This window comes from Peromyscus maniculatus, chromosome 3 (genome assembly GCF_049852395.1).
Source record: "Peromyscus maniculatus bairdii isolate BWxNUB_F1_BW_parent chromosome 3, HU_Pman_BW_mat_3.1, whole genome shotgun sequence".
Classification (NCBI taxonomy): Eukaryota; Metazoa; Chordata; class Mammalia; order Rodentia; family Cricetidae; genus Peromyscus; species Peromyscus maniculatus.
The window spans coordinates 141,841,116-141,856,040 of NC_134854.1; the positions used below are offsets into that span (position 1 = coordinate 141,841,116).

The following is a 14,925-nucleotide window of genomic DNA, read 5'->3' on the forward strand; positions in this document are numbered from 1 at the left end:
GTCTGGCTAAGCTACCGTCCAACCCCAAGGTTTAGTTGAGTCACCCTGGCCTGCTTCCCTGGGAACGCAGAACTGAAACTGGTTAGAAATGGTGCTTCTTCTCTCTTCTCCACTCTTGCCTTGCTCTCAGCCTTGGTGGCCCGCACATGGCCCTGGATGCAGTAACCATCCCAACACACAAAGACGAAGATGCACTTGGTAAGAATGGGCATCTCCAGGGCTCACTGAGGACAAGACTGCTCAGCTGGTGTGAGGCCCTGAGTTCTAGCAGGTGGAGGCAGAAATGGGGCTGTTTCACGGGTCCAGGGCTAAGAGAGATGTGACCACTAGAGGGTGACAGAATTACACACAAGCAATTCAAGGTCTTTTATTCAAAGCCAGAGCTAGGTATAGGCCTGAAGGAATAAAAACTGTATCAGCTTACCTCCCCAGAGGGCATACAACACCCCCCTCCACCACCACCCCTACACTGACCCATTACCTCACTCACTGCCAACAGCAGGTGCACATGGCATCACATACTAACTGCATCACAACAGGCAAAGCATGGTGGATTGGTCTGGAGAGTTCAAACTCCAGCACTCAGGAAAATGAGGTAGGAGGATCATGGTTTAAAGGCCAACCTGCACTACAGAGACCCAATTCAAAACAACAAGAGTCGTTCTGCCAGCTGTCCGACTCTCAGCACAGTGGTTTCCTCACTGGTAACCATCTTCACGGGTTGGGAATGAAGACCAGCTGCCGTGGCGACCGGATGGAAGGCTCATCCATGAGAGACCTTAGAACAGCACCTGCTCCACAGCTCCTGCTCAGGAAGCACTGGCTGTTTGCATCTGGATCTGGAGTTGTATGTGTTCAAGCTGCCTGGCCCTCATAAACTCAACTATGGAAAACATTTGGCCAACTTGGGAGGGAAGATAGGCTCCCCGTGGTGAGTGTGTGCTATGCCTGTGCCTACGAAACCCTGTGTTCTCTTCACTATGCCACCTGGTTGGCACCAAAGGGAACATGGTCTGTAAGATAAAGACGGAAGGGAAGGGAGCTATAGGCCCTTTCTATATTATTTTTATTTTGCCAAAAGGGGTCAGCCTTTAAAGATTCCAGGACCCCTGCACACTAAACACATACTCTATCAAGCAAATGCAATTTAGCAAACCTTTGAAAAGAATTTTTATTTGTGTGTGTGTGTGTGTGTGTGTGTGTGTGTGTGTGTGTGTGTGTGAATTTATATGCACCACATGTGCGCAGGTGCCCAGGGGCTGGATAGTGTGGGATCCTCCAGAACTGGAGTTATAAGAGGTTGCGAGCCACCATGTAGGTGATAGGAACCAAACCCATGTCCTCTGCAAGAGCAGTAAATACTCATAGCCACTGGGCCATCTCCCCAGCCCCGGACATATCTTTGAAAACAAAAGCCGCTGCTAGATAGCAGAGCTCTCCTGCCACAGGGGGCCACAGGCTAGGGAAGCTATCCCTGCTCCATCCAGATATCAGGCGTTAGATCTCGGAGACAGGACTGAGCATAAGAACAGAAAGGCTGCAGGAGGGGAGGCGAAACCTGAGTCAACGCCACAGACCCTGGCAGTCCCTCAGAGGGGTGGCTTCCTCACTGTCCTTTTGGGAAATGGAACAGGCCACTTTTGCTCAAAACCAAGCCCAGGTACAAGCAGCTGCTCCCCTGGATCTCAGCTCTGCACCTTGCTGTGTTTCTGTTCCTCTAACCTCTATATTTCTTTAAAAACAGAAAACAAAGTCTAAGAAAGATTTGACAACCAGCCAAGGTATATCTGTACGACCCACGTCTGTGGGAGATTTTATTCATTCATGGTACATTAACAAAAGACAGGAGCTGGGTAGTGGTGATGGAGCAGGTCTTTAATCCCAGCACTCGGGAGGCAGAGGCAGGCCAATCTCTGAGTTCAAGGCCAGAGTGAGTTCTAGGACAGCCAGGGCTACACAGAGAAACTCTGTCTCAAAAAAATCAAACAAACAGAAAAGGTAGGCAGTAAGCTTAATGTAACATTTTTTAAAATTTATTTAACCTTTTTTTTTTTTAATGTACATTAGTATCAGATCCTATGGAACTGAGTTACAAACACTTGTGAGCTGCCATGTGGGTCCTGGGAATTGAACCTGCATCCTCTGGAAGAGCAGCCAGTGCTCTTATCCACTGGGCCATCTCTCCAGCCCCAACATTTTTTGTTTTTAAAGAGATAGGTCTTGGGGATGGCTTAGTCATTAAGAGCACTTGTTCTTGTAGAGGACCTGGGTTCAGTTCCCAGTATCCACATGGCAGCTCACAAGTGATTATAGATCCAGTTCTAGGCATTCCAACATGTCTTCTGACTTTTGTGGGCTCTTGCACACATGGTACATGGTACACACAACTATGAGGTCCTAGCTGTCCTGGAACTCACTCTGTAGAACAGCTTGTTCTGCAACTCACCAAGATCTGCCTACCTCTGCCTCTGGAGTGCTGAGATTAAAGGCACACACCACCACACCCAGGCTCTAGAGCTTTTTCTATCTGAAACTCCAGATAGGCATTATGATGGTTAGTTTCAACTGTTAGTGTGGCATAACCTAGTGAATCTTAACAAGGGTTGGTTTACACAGGGTTGGCCAGTGGGCATGTCTGTGAGGGATTGTCTTGATTGCCTTAATTAATTTTGGGAAGACTCAGCCTGAAAGTGGGTGGCGCCACTCCCTGCTTTTGGGCCCTGGACTGTAAGAATAGACAATGCTAGCTGAGCACTAAACATGCTAACTTTCCTTGTCTATCTGCTCTCTACTAAGGATGTGAATGGTTACTTCCGGTTCCTGCCTGACTTCCCTTCAATGATGGGCTGTAACTGGAATTAGGAGCTAAAATAAACCTCTTCTCTCCCAAGTTGCTTTTTGTCAGGGTTCTTCCTTCTTTCCTTCCTGTCTTTGTTTTATTTTGTTTTTCTTTTTCCTTCCTTCCTTCCTTCCTTCCTTCCTTCCTTCCTTCCTTCCTTCTTTTTCTTTTCTTTTTTTTTTTTTTTTTTTTTCAAAGACAGGGTTTCTCTGTGAAGCCCTGGCTGTCCTGGAACTCACTCTGTAGACCAGGCTGGCCTTGAACTCACAGAGATCTTCCTGCCTCTGCCTCCTGAGTGCTGGATTAAAGGCCTGTGCCACCACTGCCCGGTCTGTCGGGGTACTTTGTCACAGCAATGGAAATGAAGTTGGGACATCAGAGAGGTGGCCCTTTGCTGTGATAAACCTGCCTGTGGCTTCTGAAGCTTTTGTGGGAGGAATGCGGAAGGGTTTGGTATGTTGGGCTAGAAAAGCTGCTGAAGGCTGGATAATGGGCCACTCTAGAGGAAGCCTGGAAGACAGAAATGCAGCAAGAAATGCAGGCAGTGGAGGCTCTGCTCGAGAGGTTCCAGAAGCAAGGACTGTCGGGAACTGGGGAGAGGCTTCACTCTTCCCAGGCCCTAAAGTTGGATTTAAAGAAAATGGACGGGTTTGGCCGAGGAAATATCAGGGTGGGAGCACTTCTCAGCCTGTGCTAAAAGGCAGCTGTAATGAATAGAGAGATCAGCACCTCTGACATGAAATTCCTGCACTGCACTGAGAGGATGGAAACGTACCCTGAGGGCAAAACCCTGCCCTCAGAGGAGGCTCCATCTCATAAAGATTCAAATTCATTTCGAGGGAGAGAGCAGAAGGGGAAGGGATCCCTGTCCTCGGGAACGACTGCTCATGAAAGTGGTCCCTACAGGCATCCCACGGACGCTGCTGATGCAGCTGTGGTCCAGGGCTGACTTGGATGAGCTGCCCGAGTGCCAAATGTGCAAGCTGCAGAGACCGACACTGAGCCCCCGAGGTAGCAGCACTCTCGGAGTGATGAGCCAGCGACCATGTCCATCACCTAAGTGACAGTGTGTTGTTCTTACTGGGATAGACACTTATTCTGGTCATAATTGGTCTTTTCCTGCAAGTAATGCTTCTGCCAAAACTGCCATACTTGGACTTACAGGATGCTTTATCCCCCATCATGGTACTCCACACAGCGGTGCTTCTGAAACTCACTTCACAGCCACAGAAGGGGGCCCGTATCACGGGAGTCACCGTTCTTATATGCTCACCACATACAAAGCAGCTGGCTTGACTAACAGTGGAAAAGCTTTTTAAATACACAGCTGCAGGGCCAATTGGATGGCAGTACCTTGGAGGGCTGGGGCAGAGTTCTCCGTCAGGCTAAACATGCTTTGAGTCGGCGTCCAATATACGGTGCTGTTTTTCCTTTAACCTCAGGACCGCTGGGAGGTAGAGAATGATTGCACTCACTATCACCCCTAGTGGCCCACTAAGAAAACGTTTGTTTCCTGTTGGCAGGACCTTATACCCTGCTGGCCTAGAAGTTACACTGTTCCAGAATGGAGAATGCTCCTGCTAGAAGACACAACACTGCATTGAGCTGGAAGCTAAGATTCCCCTCTGCTTATGATGGTTTCTGATGACCTTAATCCAGCAGGCTGAAGTAGGAATAACAGCGTTAGGAGGGGTGACTGATCCTGACTACGGGGTGGGGTGAGGGTGGGGGGGGGTAAACTGGATTGCTTCTCCACAAAGAAGATAAGGAAGATTATGTCTGGAGTGTAGGAGGAGATCCTTTAATGCAGTGGTTCTCAACCTTCCTAATGCTGCGACCCTTTAATACAGTTCATGTTGTGGTGACCCCCCCAACCATAAAAATTATTTTGTTGCTTCTTCATAACTGTAATTTTGCTACATTATGAATAATAATGGAAACATCTGATCTGAGACCCCCCAAGGGGGTCACGACCCACAAGTTGAGAACTGCTGTTTTAGGGCATCTCTTGGTGTTACTACATCCTGTGATTAAGGTCAATGGGAAACTACAAATTCAATCCAGGCCGGGTGGCGAATGACCCAGACCTTTTGGAAGGAATATGTGGGTCACCCCTCCAGGACCTACTGAAGTGCTTGCTGAGGGGAGAACATACAGAATGGGGAGTAAAGGAAGGAACTTATAAAATACCAGCCAAGGCCATGTGACCAGTTACAGAAGTCAGGATTATAACAGCCTGTTCTTGAGGGAAGTCAAGGCAGGAACCTGGAGGCAGAAACTAAAGCAGAGGAGGAATGTTCCTTACATGACTCAGACTATTTATTGTTCAATGACCTTTCTTATACCTCCCAGGGTCACCTGCTCAGGGGTGGCATTGCCCGCAGTGGCTGGGCTCTCCCACATCCATCAATAATCAAGAAAATGGCTCATAGACTTGCCTACAGGCCAGTCTGATGGAGGTATAAGTTGAGGCCTGAAGACTTCCGGGCCAAATGCTATATATATACTGTTAGATAAGGAAGCGAGGCCCAGAAAGGGAGGTCATTTTCACAGTGCCAAAATAGCCGTCGGTGACTCAGCACAGGCTCATTTGATGCCACACTTCTTCTTTATTGGAGTTTATTTCCTGAAATGCTTCTTGCTGCTAATGAACGTGATAACCACACAGCTGAAACTTCTTGTAATTTATAACGGAACACCTTCAGTGAAAAGCTGGATATTAGTAAAAATTCCAGCATTTAACTCCAAGTTTTGCTAGCAGTAAAACAGGTGTTCAACTTTTTAGAGGTGCCATTGGATGACTTTCTGAGGAGAATGATCTTTCTTTTCTTCTTTTTTCTAGAGACGGGCTGTAGCTCTGGCTGTCCTAGAACTAGCTCTATAGACCAGGCTGGCCTTGAACTCACAGAGACCTGCCTGACCAGTGCTGGGGTCAAGTGTGCACCACTGAAAATGATCTTTCCAGATAGGAAAACCTCAAAGCTCATACTGTATAGGCTAGGCCTGGCACCAGTGGGATTAAGGCACACTAAGGCAGCTAGATAAGGTGACTTATACCTATAATTTCAGCATTTAGAAAGGTGTGGTGGGCCGGGCGGTAGTGGCACGCACCTTTAATCCCAGCACTCAGGAAGCAGAGGCAGGCGGATCTCTGTGAGTTCAGGGCCAGCCTCGGTGACAGAGCAAGATCCAGGACAGGCATCAAAAACTACACGGAGAAATCCTGTCTCGAAAAACAAAACAAGAAAGAAAGAAAGAAAGAGAGAGAGAGAGAGAGAGAGAGAGAGAGAGAGAGAGAGAGAGAGAGAAAGAGAGAAAGAAAGAAAGAAAGAAAGAAAGAAAGAAAGAAAGAAAGAAAGAAAGAAAGAAAGAAAGAAAGGTGAGATAGTAGGGCTGCCACTATTCCCAGGCCAACTCTGGCTACATAGTGAGTTCCAGGACAGCCAGGAAAGGAAAAAGAAAAGGAAAAAAAAAAAAAGCAGAGGAGGTAAATGAAGGTACTTTGGAATAAATACAAAGACATCTACATTCAACTATTAAGAATATGATAATGGGACCGGAGAAATCAGTAAGAGGACTTGCTATTCATCCAAAGGATCAGAGTTTGGTTCCCAGCACCCAGGGCAGGAAGGTCACAACTGCTTCTAACTCCAGTACCAGGGGATCCAAAGATCTCTACTAGTCTTCTTGGGCAGGCGCGCATGCATGCATGCACACACACACACACACACACACACACACACACACACACACTCGTACTAAATCTTTAAAAAGCCAGGTGTGGTGGGGTGCATGCCTCTGATCTCAGCACTAGGGAGTCAGAAGCAGATGGGTTACCGTGAGTTTCATGCCAGCCTGGTCTACATAGTAAGTTCCAGGCCAGTCAGGACTACATAGTGAGACTCTGTTTTTTTAAAAAAAAAAAAAAAAAACTTTCCCCTGGTAACTCGTCCATGTTCCTGTAATAGCACATCACAAAACAAGAAAAAAGCCATGAAAATAGGAGGGGGATGTGTTGGAGAGCAGGGGTGGAGAGGAGTGGGAGAGTGGGAATGGATGGTACAGAGTAGTAAGGGGCAAAATGACCAGCAGCATATATGAAACCGACAGAGTGTGTGTGTGTGTGTGTGTGTGTGTGTGTGTGTGTGTGTGTGTAAATTTTTTTTTAATGTGACTTTCAGGGCAGGCAAGATGACTCCTTGGGTAGACACTTGCTTTCAAGTCTGAGGACCTGAGTTCAGTTCCCAGGACCCACATGGCAGAAGAGAGTGAACTCTCAAAAAATGGTTCTCTGACCTCCACGTGGTGTCATGGGACAAACTCGTGTGTGCAAATACATGCACACACACACACACACACACACACACACACACACACACACTGAATAAAATGTAATAAAAATCTGCTTGGGCTGGAGAGACATTTCAGCAGGAAAGGTGCTTACTGCTAAGCCTGGCAGCCTGGGATCTATCCCCAGGACCCATAAAGTAAGGGGGAGATCGCTTCCTGGATTGTACTCCATTCCGTCCTGGTCCCCTGTGTGACACCCCCCCACACACACACCTTTAAACAGAAAGTAACCCAGACGACCCCAGGTGATGAGTACAAACTGAGGTACAGCCAGAAGTGTTACACTGTACAACTGTACCTCAGGAATTATTTGGTGACAATGTAGTCTATTATTCAGGAAGGTTATAAAAGTCAATGGGCCTCACAGTATTTGAAGCTGGAGGTAACAAGGCTGCATGAGTTTTAGACTCTGCATTTCCTGATTTAAAGACTGGGTGGGATTTGCTGTCTATTAGGCCTGTTAGTACTCCTGTGTGTACTTGGGTCTAACAAGCATCGGTTACTCAGGAAAAAGGGTAGTGCCTAAACGCTTAGGAGATCCTCTTCCAAATTTGGAACACATCTAAAATCTTGTTCAGAGATTGACGTCAGCTAGTAAGGTCACTACCACCAAGCCTCATGACCCGAGTTCGATCCACATGGGAGAGAGAGAGAAGCGACTCCCCCAAGTTGTCCTCTGACCTCTATACACTGTCCGTAGAACACGTCCACATCCCCAGAAACAAATACAATGTAATAAAAAAAAATGTCTTTTTCCGGTTCCCAAAGAGTCAAGGAAACAAATGAGTTAGATTGTTTTGTATCTAGATGTGTGAATTTGTAACTTAAATAACAACCCACGGGGTCCTTTTCTCTGAACAGGATCCTTTTCTCTTGGCTCAGGGGTAGTAAAAATAAAATTCTGAAATCCTATCCTTCACGAGGACATTTAAGACCCGAGGCTACACTGTAGAATTGAGAGCTCTGCCCCAGTTTCTTGAAACACATATAAAGCATAAGGCTGGAGTGTCTTCAATCAAGCCAACCCGTGTATGTGTGTCAGCAAACAGAATGTATTAAGTATTCCTACAGTTGGGCCGTGCAATCTGTAGCTAAAAGACAAAACCAGGTGCAGGTTGGGCAGGAAGGCAGAGGGCAGAAGGGGTGGCAAGTTTAGACACATAAAGTTGAAAGGGACAGGAACTCACATGGGTGTACGGAAACAACCAGACTGTAGGAGGGAGGCACCCTGGACAACTCCAGAAATTTCTACAACGAGGACTGTCAAAGGACGCTGACTAACACCCAGTGTCTCCTCCAACTTGAGACTCAATAGCGGAGAGAAAGGGAGGGTGGGATGGCCGCCCGCTCGGGGCAGTGGGTGTGGTGAGACGGTTAAAGGCGCTGCGGGAAGTAAAGCAGGAAAGTGGCGGTGGAGCCCGCGGGCGGGAGAGGGCGTGGAGTAAGCGTGGATACCGACGGGGGCGGCCGTGGGCTACCCGGCTCTCGCAGGGTCTGCACGGTGCGGCGGGGCTGCCGGCCATCCCGGCGCGGATGGGGTTAAGCGTCCGCGGCCGAGGGCAGAGCCCGGTTTCCAGGGAAACGGCTCCGCCAGTTCCGGCGGCGCGGGCGCGTACCACTGCGCGGGGGAGCCGGCGCGGAGGACGCGGAGGGCGCAGCGCGGCCGGCCGACTCCTGGGGTGCGGGCCCGCTGAGCCCGGTGAGTTCGCCACGTCCCGCTGCCCGCGGCCGTGAGCCGGACCCGCCCGTCCAAGGCGGAGGAAGAGCGGCGCGCCACGGCCTCGGAGTCCCCCCCGCGCGGCGGCCGAGTGCGGGCAGCCCGGGGCTGGGCGGTTTGAACTGCGGACGGCAGACAAAGGCAGCAGGAAGCCGTCCGTAGCCCGAGCGCCCGGCCCGGGCCTCGCCGGCGCGCGCAGCAGCGACGCGGCCGGGCGCGGGATGCCGCAGGGCGCGGGGCGGCGGCGGCGCGCGGGCGCGAACGCGGCGCCCGCCCCGGCCGGGATGTGAGGCCCGAGCGGCCGCGCGGGGGCGGGAAGGGCGGCAGGAAGGAAGCGCCGGGAGGAGGAGCGGCGGCCCGGCCGGAAGGCGGGGAGGGGCGGCCGTTGGCCCGCGGCGGCCCGCTCTCGGCGCCTCCCGGGGCGGCGGCGGCGGCGGCGGCGCCCGCGCCTCCTGCACCCGGCGCGGCGTAGCGGCGGGAGGAAGATGGAGACCCACATCTCGTGCCTGTTCCCGGAGCTCCTGGCCATGATCTTCGGCTACCTGGACGTCCGAGACAAGGGTCGCGCGGCGCAGGTGTGCACGGCCTGGCGGGACGCCGCCTACCACAAGTCGGTGTGGCGGGGCGTGGAGGCCAAGCTGCACCTGCGCCGGGCGAACCCGTCGCTGTTCCCCAGCCTGCAGGCCCGGGGCATCCGCCGCGTGCAGATCCTCAGCCTCCGCCGCAGCCTCAGCTACGTGATCCAGGGCATGGCGAACATCGAGAGCCTCAACCTCAGCGGCTGCTACAACCTCACCGACAACGGCCTGGGCCACGCGTTCGTGCAGGAGATCGGCTCGCTGCGCGCTCTCAACTTGAGCCTCTGCAAGCAGATCACCGACAGCAGCCTGGGCCGCATCGCCCAGTACCTCAAGGGCCTGGAGGTGCTGGAGCTGGGGGGCTGCAGCAACATCACCAACACCGGCCTTCTGCTCATCGCCTGGGGGCTGCAGCGCCTCAAGAGCCTTAACCTCCGCAGCTGCCGCCACCTCTCGGACGTGGGCATCGGGCACCTGGCCGGCATGACGCGGAGTGCGGCCGAGGGCTGCCTGGGCCTGGAGCAGCTCACTCTGCAGGACTGCCAGAAACTCACGGATCTTTCGCTGAAGCACATCTCGCGAGGGCTGACGGGCCTCCGGCTCCTCAACCTCAGCTTCTGTGGCGGCATCTCGGACGCGGGCCTCCTGCACCTGTCGCACATGGGCAGCCTGCGCAGCCTTAACCTGCGCTCCTGCGACAACATCAGCGACACCGGCATCATGCATCTGGCCATGGGCAGCCTGCGCCTCTCCGGCCTGGATGTGTCTTTTTGTGACAAGGTGGGAGACCAGAGTCTAGCTTACATAGCCCAGGGACTGGACGGCCTCAAGTCCCTCTCCCTTTGCTCTTGCCATATCAGTGACGATGGCATCAACCGCATGGTGCGGCAGATGCACGGGCTACGCACGCTCAACATTGGACAGTGTGTGCGCATCACGGACAAGGGGCTGGAGCTGATCGCTGAGCACCTGAGCCAGCTCACGGGCATAGACCTGTATGGCTGCACCAGGATCACCAAGCGCGGCCTGGAGCGCATCACGCAGTTGCCCTGCCTCAAGGTACTTAACCTGGGACTCTGGCAGATGACGGACAGTGAGAAGGTCAGGTGAGGGCGGCAGTTCCAGGTCCCCTGCCCCGCCCTGTTCTTCCCACGACCACCACTGTTCCCGCACACTCACGCGCGCACTTACACGTTCATGGCAGTGGCCGCGATGGGGCCGTGACGCGAAGCCTGGGCTCTTTTCTCCTAGCCCGGCGCCCCTCCCCACTGCGTCTGGGGTTCTTCTGCTCCCTCTACCCACTCCCCTCTCCTTTCCCAGTGGGTGGAGAGATGGACGCTGCTGCTTCTCTGCCCACTCTTCTGCAGGGTATGGAGACTGATTCAGCCACCGCCAACTGTATCCCGAGGCACTGCATTTGGAAATGGGGTGGGGGCGGGGAGGGATTGGGCGTTTCAACCCCGAGGAGTTGAGGAAAGATGTCTGCCTTCACTTACACTTCATTTGGATACTGTGATCTGGTTTTTATTTCGAAATGTGTAGAAAGCAAGCCCGACTCCGACAGCCTTTTCATCCACTTTGTGAACCAGTCTCTTCTCATCACTGCTCCTTCGGTACTCTGCGACTCACTTCCTTCTTCTCTGCTTCCTTTTAGTTTTCAAAGAAATCGAAAATCATTGTCCCCCCCCCCTTTTTTTTCTGCTGAGTATATTCTATATATTATATATATATATATCTAAGTTATATATATATATGTCTGGCTACCTCGTTTTAGTTTACTTTTTTCTCTTAAACCCTGGAATTCTACAAGAGAGATATTTTGAGACTGAAACATTTTTGTGCCTGGACTGGAAAGGTGCCCACTGGGTTTGTCTGTCTTTTTTGTTTTGGCTTCTTCCCAGCCTCCATCTACCCAGTGTGTCACACTCCCTGTGCTGGCTGTGACTTTTCTTTTTCCCCTAGTCTATTGGGCTCTGAAGAGCCACCCATGCTTCTAAATCTTGATTTAATTTATAGCACAAATGTATGGGCGAAAAGAGAGCAGAACTGCCTTTTTGTTTCCTGAGATGCAGATTGAGTCGTGAAGAGGAGTATTATATATGCAAATTATGCCCCACCCTCACCCTCTTCCAAGTTTTCCCACAAAAAAGGTTACATGGTGAGGCTTCCTGTCGGGAGGAGTAGAGCTCAGCTTCGGCCTGCAGAGAGCCTGGGGCTGTAATGTGAAAGGGAGGAGACTGAACTTCACGTCTTATCTGTTCTGTTCATAAAATGGGAGCTTGTGGGTCTGAAAAGCTTTTGTTCTAAATGGAGGAATAGATGGCTTTATTTTGGTGGGGGGTTGGGACTGTGGCTTAAAAAAAATCGCTTTTGAGTAGGATGTATATTTTTGTTGGATATTTTGTTTGTTTATTTTTTTAGAGTCCTCCACAGCAACATGAGAGACCATGGAGAAACCCAGAGACCTTTATCAATTAATTGTACTGTTTGTGAATTTGTATAAATGATAACAAAGATCCTCTTAAAACGTTTATATTCTTACAGTAAAAGGTTAAACTGATATTTATATAATAAAAGAGGAAATATGAAGTATGTTTTTGAAAAAAAAAAGCACAAAATCCCCCCTTGTATCTGTGAATTCTTTTTAAGGCATTGTGTGTTGGGTCTGTGCTAAAGTGGGAGGTGTTATGTGTACACCCTAAACGGAAGTAAGGTGCAGAGTTCAGTTCGTTCATGTGGGATTAGTTCATGGTTGAGAATTTCTTCTGTGTAAGATTCACCACCGACATCCAAATGTTCTGTTTCTAGACTGTGACCAGACTGGAGATTTCTATAGTTTTTGGTTTTAAATTGTCAACATGGAAACTGAAAGAAAGTGAACAAAATGGAAGTTTTTTTTTTTTAAGAAGCCAGACTTGGAAGAGTCAGTTTCCCAGAGTGATCAGTTTCTTTTTATGGGGGGTGATGGTGGAAGTGAGATCCAAGGCTACTCCTGAAGAAATGGGTTGTGAGCTCTGGCAGTGGGCAAATAGGATGGGTGTCCTTCCCTGAGAGCACAGTGTAGGGGATGGAGGGAGCCCAGCCATTGTTCAGGCTAAGTTGAAAGCGGAGCGGGCTGGCCCAGTCATGCGTGCTGATCTGTGTGTGCAGGTCCAGCGGAAAGGGGGCAGCAGCGCTCCTCTTTAGCATTCCCCTCCAGGCCTGGCTGCATGCAGGCACTTTCCTGGGGAGTAGGGAGCCAGAAGTTCTGGTACATTTGCATTTTAAGGATTTCCAGTGCCCAGGCTGGCCACTCAGCCACTGGTGAGGGTCTAGGCTGAATTCAGGGTGGATAAATGAATACCAACCATTTTAGCACAGTTCCCCTGAGTAGACAATCAGCAGTATGGCGTCCGTTGGCTGGGGGACAGACCTGTGAGTGTGGTTCACAGCCTTGGCTTTACATAGGTGGACCTTGTTTCTGAGGTCACTTCCTCAGCTTTCCTAGAGGAGCCCATCTTTCCAGACAGGGCTAGAACCCAGGTTGCTGTGGGGTATGACACTTCTGCTTCCAAGCTCTAAGCTTGAACATAGCACAAAAGCTACGCTGTTCCTTCTGGGGCCACCAAAACGGGCTCCAAATGAGCCTGACACTAGATCTACCTTCCCTTTCTTTAGGGGGGCGAAGGTTTCTTTTCTATTAATGTTATTGCCTAAAGGCAAAGCAACAACAGCAAAAAGTATGGCCCCTAGTGAGCAGTCTGAATCAGACCTGCTTCCGAGGAGTCTGACCCAGCTCCCAGGGTGCCACAGCCACAGCCTCCTGGTCTGTTTTTCAGTCAGCCAGAACTGGAACACTCCTAAATCACATCGTGCTAACATTCTCGTGTAATATGCAAAATAATCCCACTACCAATACTTTGGAACATTTTCTGTTTCTCTTTTAATGTAAGTTTGAGAGGCTGGAGAGATGGCTCAGTGGTTAAGAGCACATAATACTGCTCTTGCAGAGGACCCGAGTTCAGTTCCCTGCATATACTTAAGGCAGCTCACAGCCTCCTGTAACTCCATCTCCAGAGGGATCTAATACCTCTGGCCTCTGTGGGTACCACACATATATAAGTTTAAAGTAATAAATATTAAAAGGTTGGTAAATTAGGTGTCCATGGCCTGACCTAGGCAAGCATGGAGCCTCTCTGGAAGAAGGGACTAAATGCTCACGTCTCACCCTTTTTGAATGGAGAAAAAGAGATACACATTGGGAACCCATGTGGCCTTGGAGTGGTACTTTTAAATTTTAATCCTTCAAGCAACCTACTGAAACCTCTCCCTGTTATTCAGTGTAAGCTGCCTTACATTGCCTAGCCAGTGAGGGAGTTACAGTTTGAACTCGCCCCCTTCTAAGGAAGATCTAGGGTCTGATTCAACCTTGGTTTCCTGCTAGATAACCCTCAAGTGAATGGGAGCTGTGGCTTATGGCTATGGTACTGCTTCGAAGGAAGGAAGGGTACAGGAAGGGTTGGTCCTCACCTACATGGCAGAAGAGAGGCGGTTAAGGCCGGAGTGGGATAGCTCAGTGGTAAGCACCTGTCCACAGACATCAGGCCTTGTGTTGACCCCCAACATCGGGGGGAAAAACAAAATCAACCAAACGACAGTAAAGAGAGTGAGTTCTTGTACATTTTGTGAGTGGTACAAAACCTAAAAGGTACTTTGGGTCAATTTTTAGAAAACAGAAAAGGCCATGGCTCAAGATTTGCTGACACTCAAGAAATGAAAAGGCTGGACATGGTAGCTCATGCCTGTAACTCCAACAGTGGTTAGGCAGGAGGATTACTTTAAGTTCAAGGCTAGTAGAGAATTCCAGGTCAGTCAGGGTTACAGAGCAAGACCCTGGCTCACAGGAGAGAGAGAAAAGCCCCTGGGGTGGGTGGGGAGGTGAAGCCGTTAAATAAACCTCACTCCCACACTCATCTGCCTCGGAAACCGGGAAGGGGCTTCCTGGCCTCTCCGGGTCTCATCAACAGTGGCCTTCCCCATTAGCGTCTACAGCTGCAGCTGTAAATGGGCTCAGGCGGCTTCCGTAGGACTACAGTGAGCCTCTGGCTGCCTGCTAGGTGGTGGAGGAAAATTCTCCCTGCTGAATCGGGCACTGGGGGCAGTCGGGGAAGTCCACTTGACTCTGCATGGGGCAGTGCCAAGAACGCTGCCCACCTCACATTAAAACCGAAAGCTGGTGCCAGGACCCTTAAAGAGAAAACAAATGGGTATTTTTTTTTTTTAATTCGAATCTATAATAAACATCTAAAAAAAAAAAGTACATGTTCCTTTCATTGTAGTTTTCTTTTTAAAGTTAAGGCTGTGGGGTGCAGCTCCATGGGTAACGTCCTTGCCTACCACGCACAAAGCCCTTCATTCCCCAACACCACATAAACCAGATGTGGTACTGAATTCCTCTAATC

At 50.3% G+C, this 14,925-nt stretch overlaps 2 protein-coding genes across 5 annotated transcripts in view; one reads left to right on the top strand and one right to left on the bottom strand.

Annotated features, from left to right (window-relative positions):
• Window positions 1-14,925, bottom strand: part of Wnt5b (Wnt family member 5B) — a 109,503-nt gene that overhangs the window by 36,630 nt on the left and 57,948 nt on the right. The window lies entirely within an intron of this gene.
• The window catches only part of Fbxl14 (F-box and leucine rich repeat protein 14), a 29,998-nt gene continuing 23,908 nt past the window's right edge, over window positions 8,836-14,925 (top strand). For 2 of the 4 annotated variants that reach the window (XR_013050117.1, XM_042273976.2), the window contains exon 1: window positions 8,836-10,543. Coding sequence is in view for 3 of the 4 variants with exons in the window: in XM_042273976.2 (XP_042129910.2) it covers window positions 9,392-10,543 (1,152 nt within the window). In the remaining variant the exon portion in view is untranslated. Of the gene's footprint in view, window positions 10,544-11,905; window positions 12,106-14,925 lie in introns of those variants that run through there. The other 2 variants (XM_076567777.1, XM_076567778.1) reach the window with 2 other exon arrangements.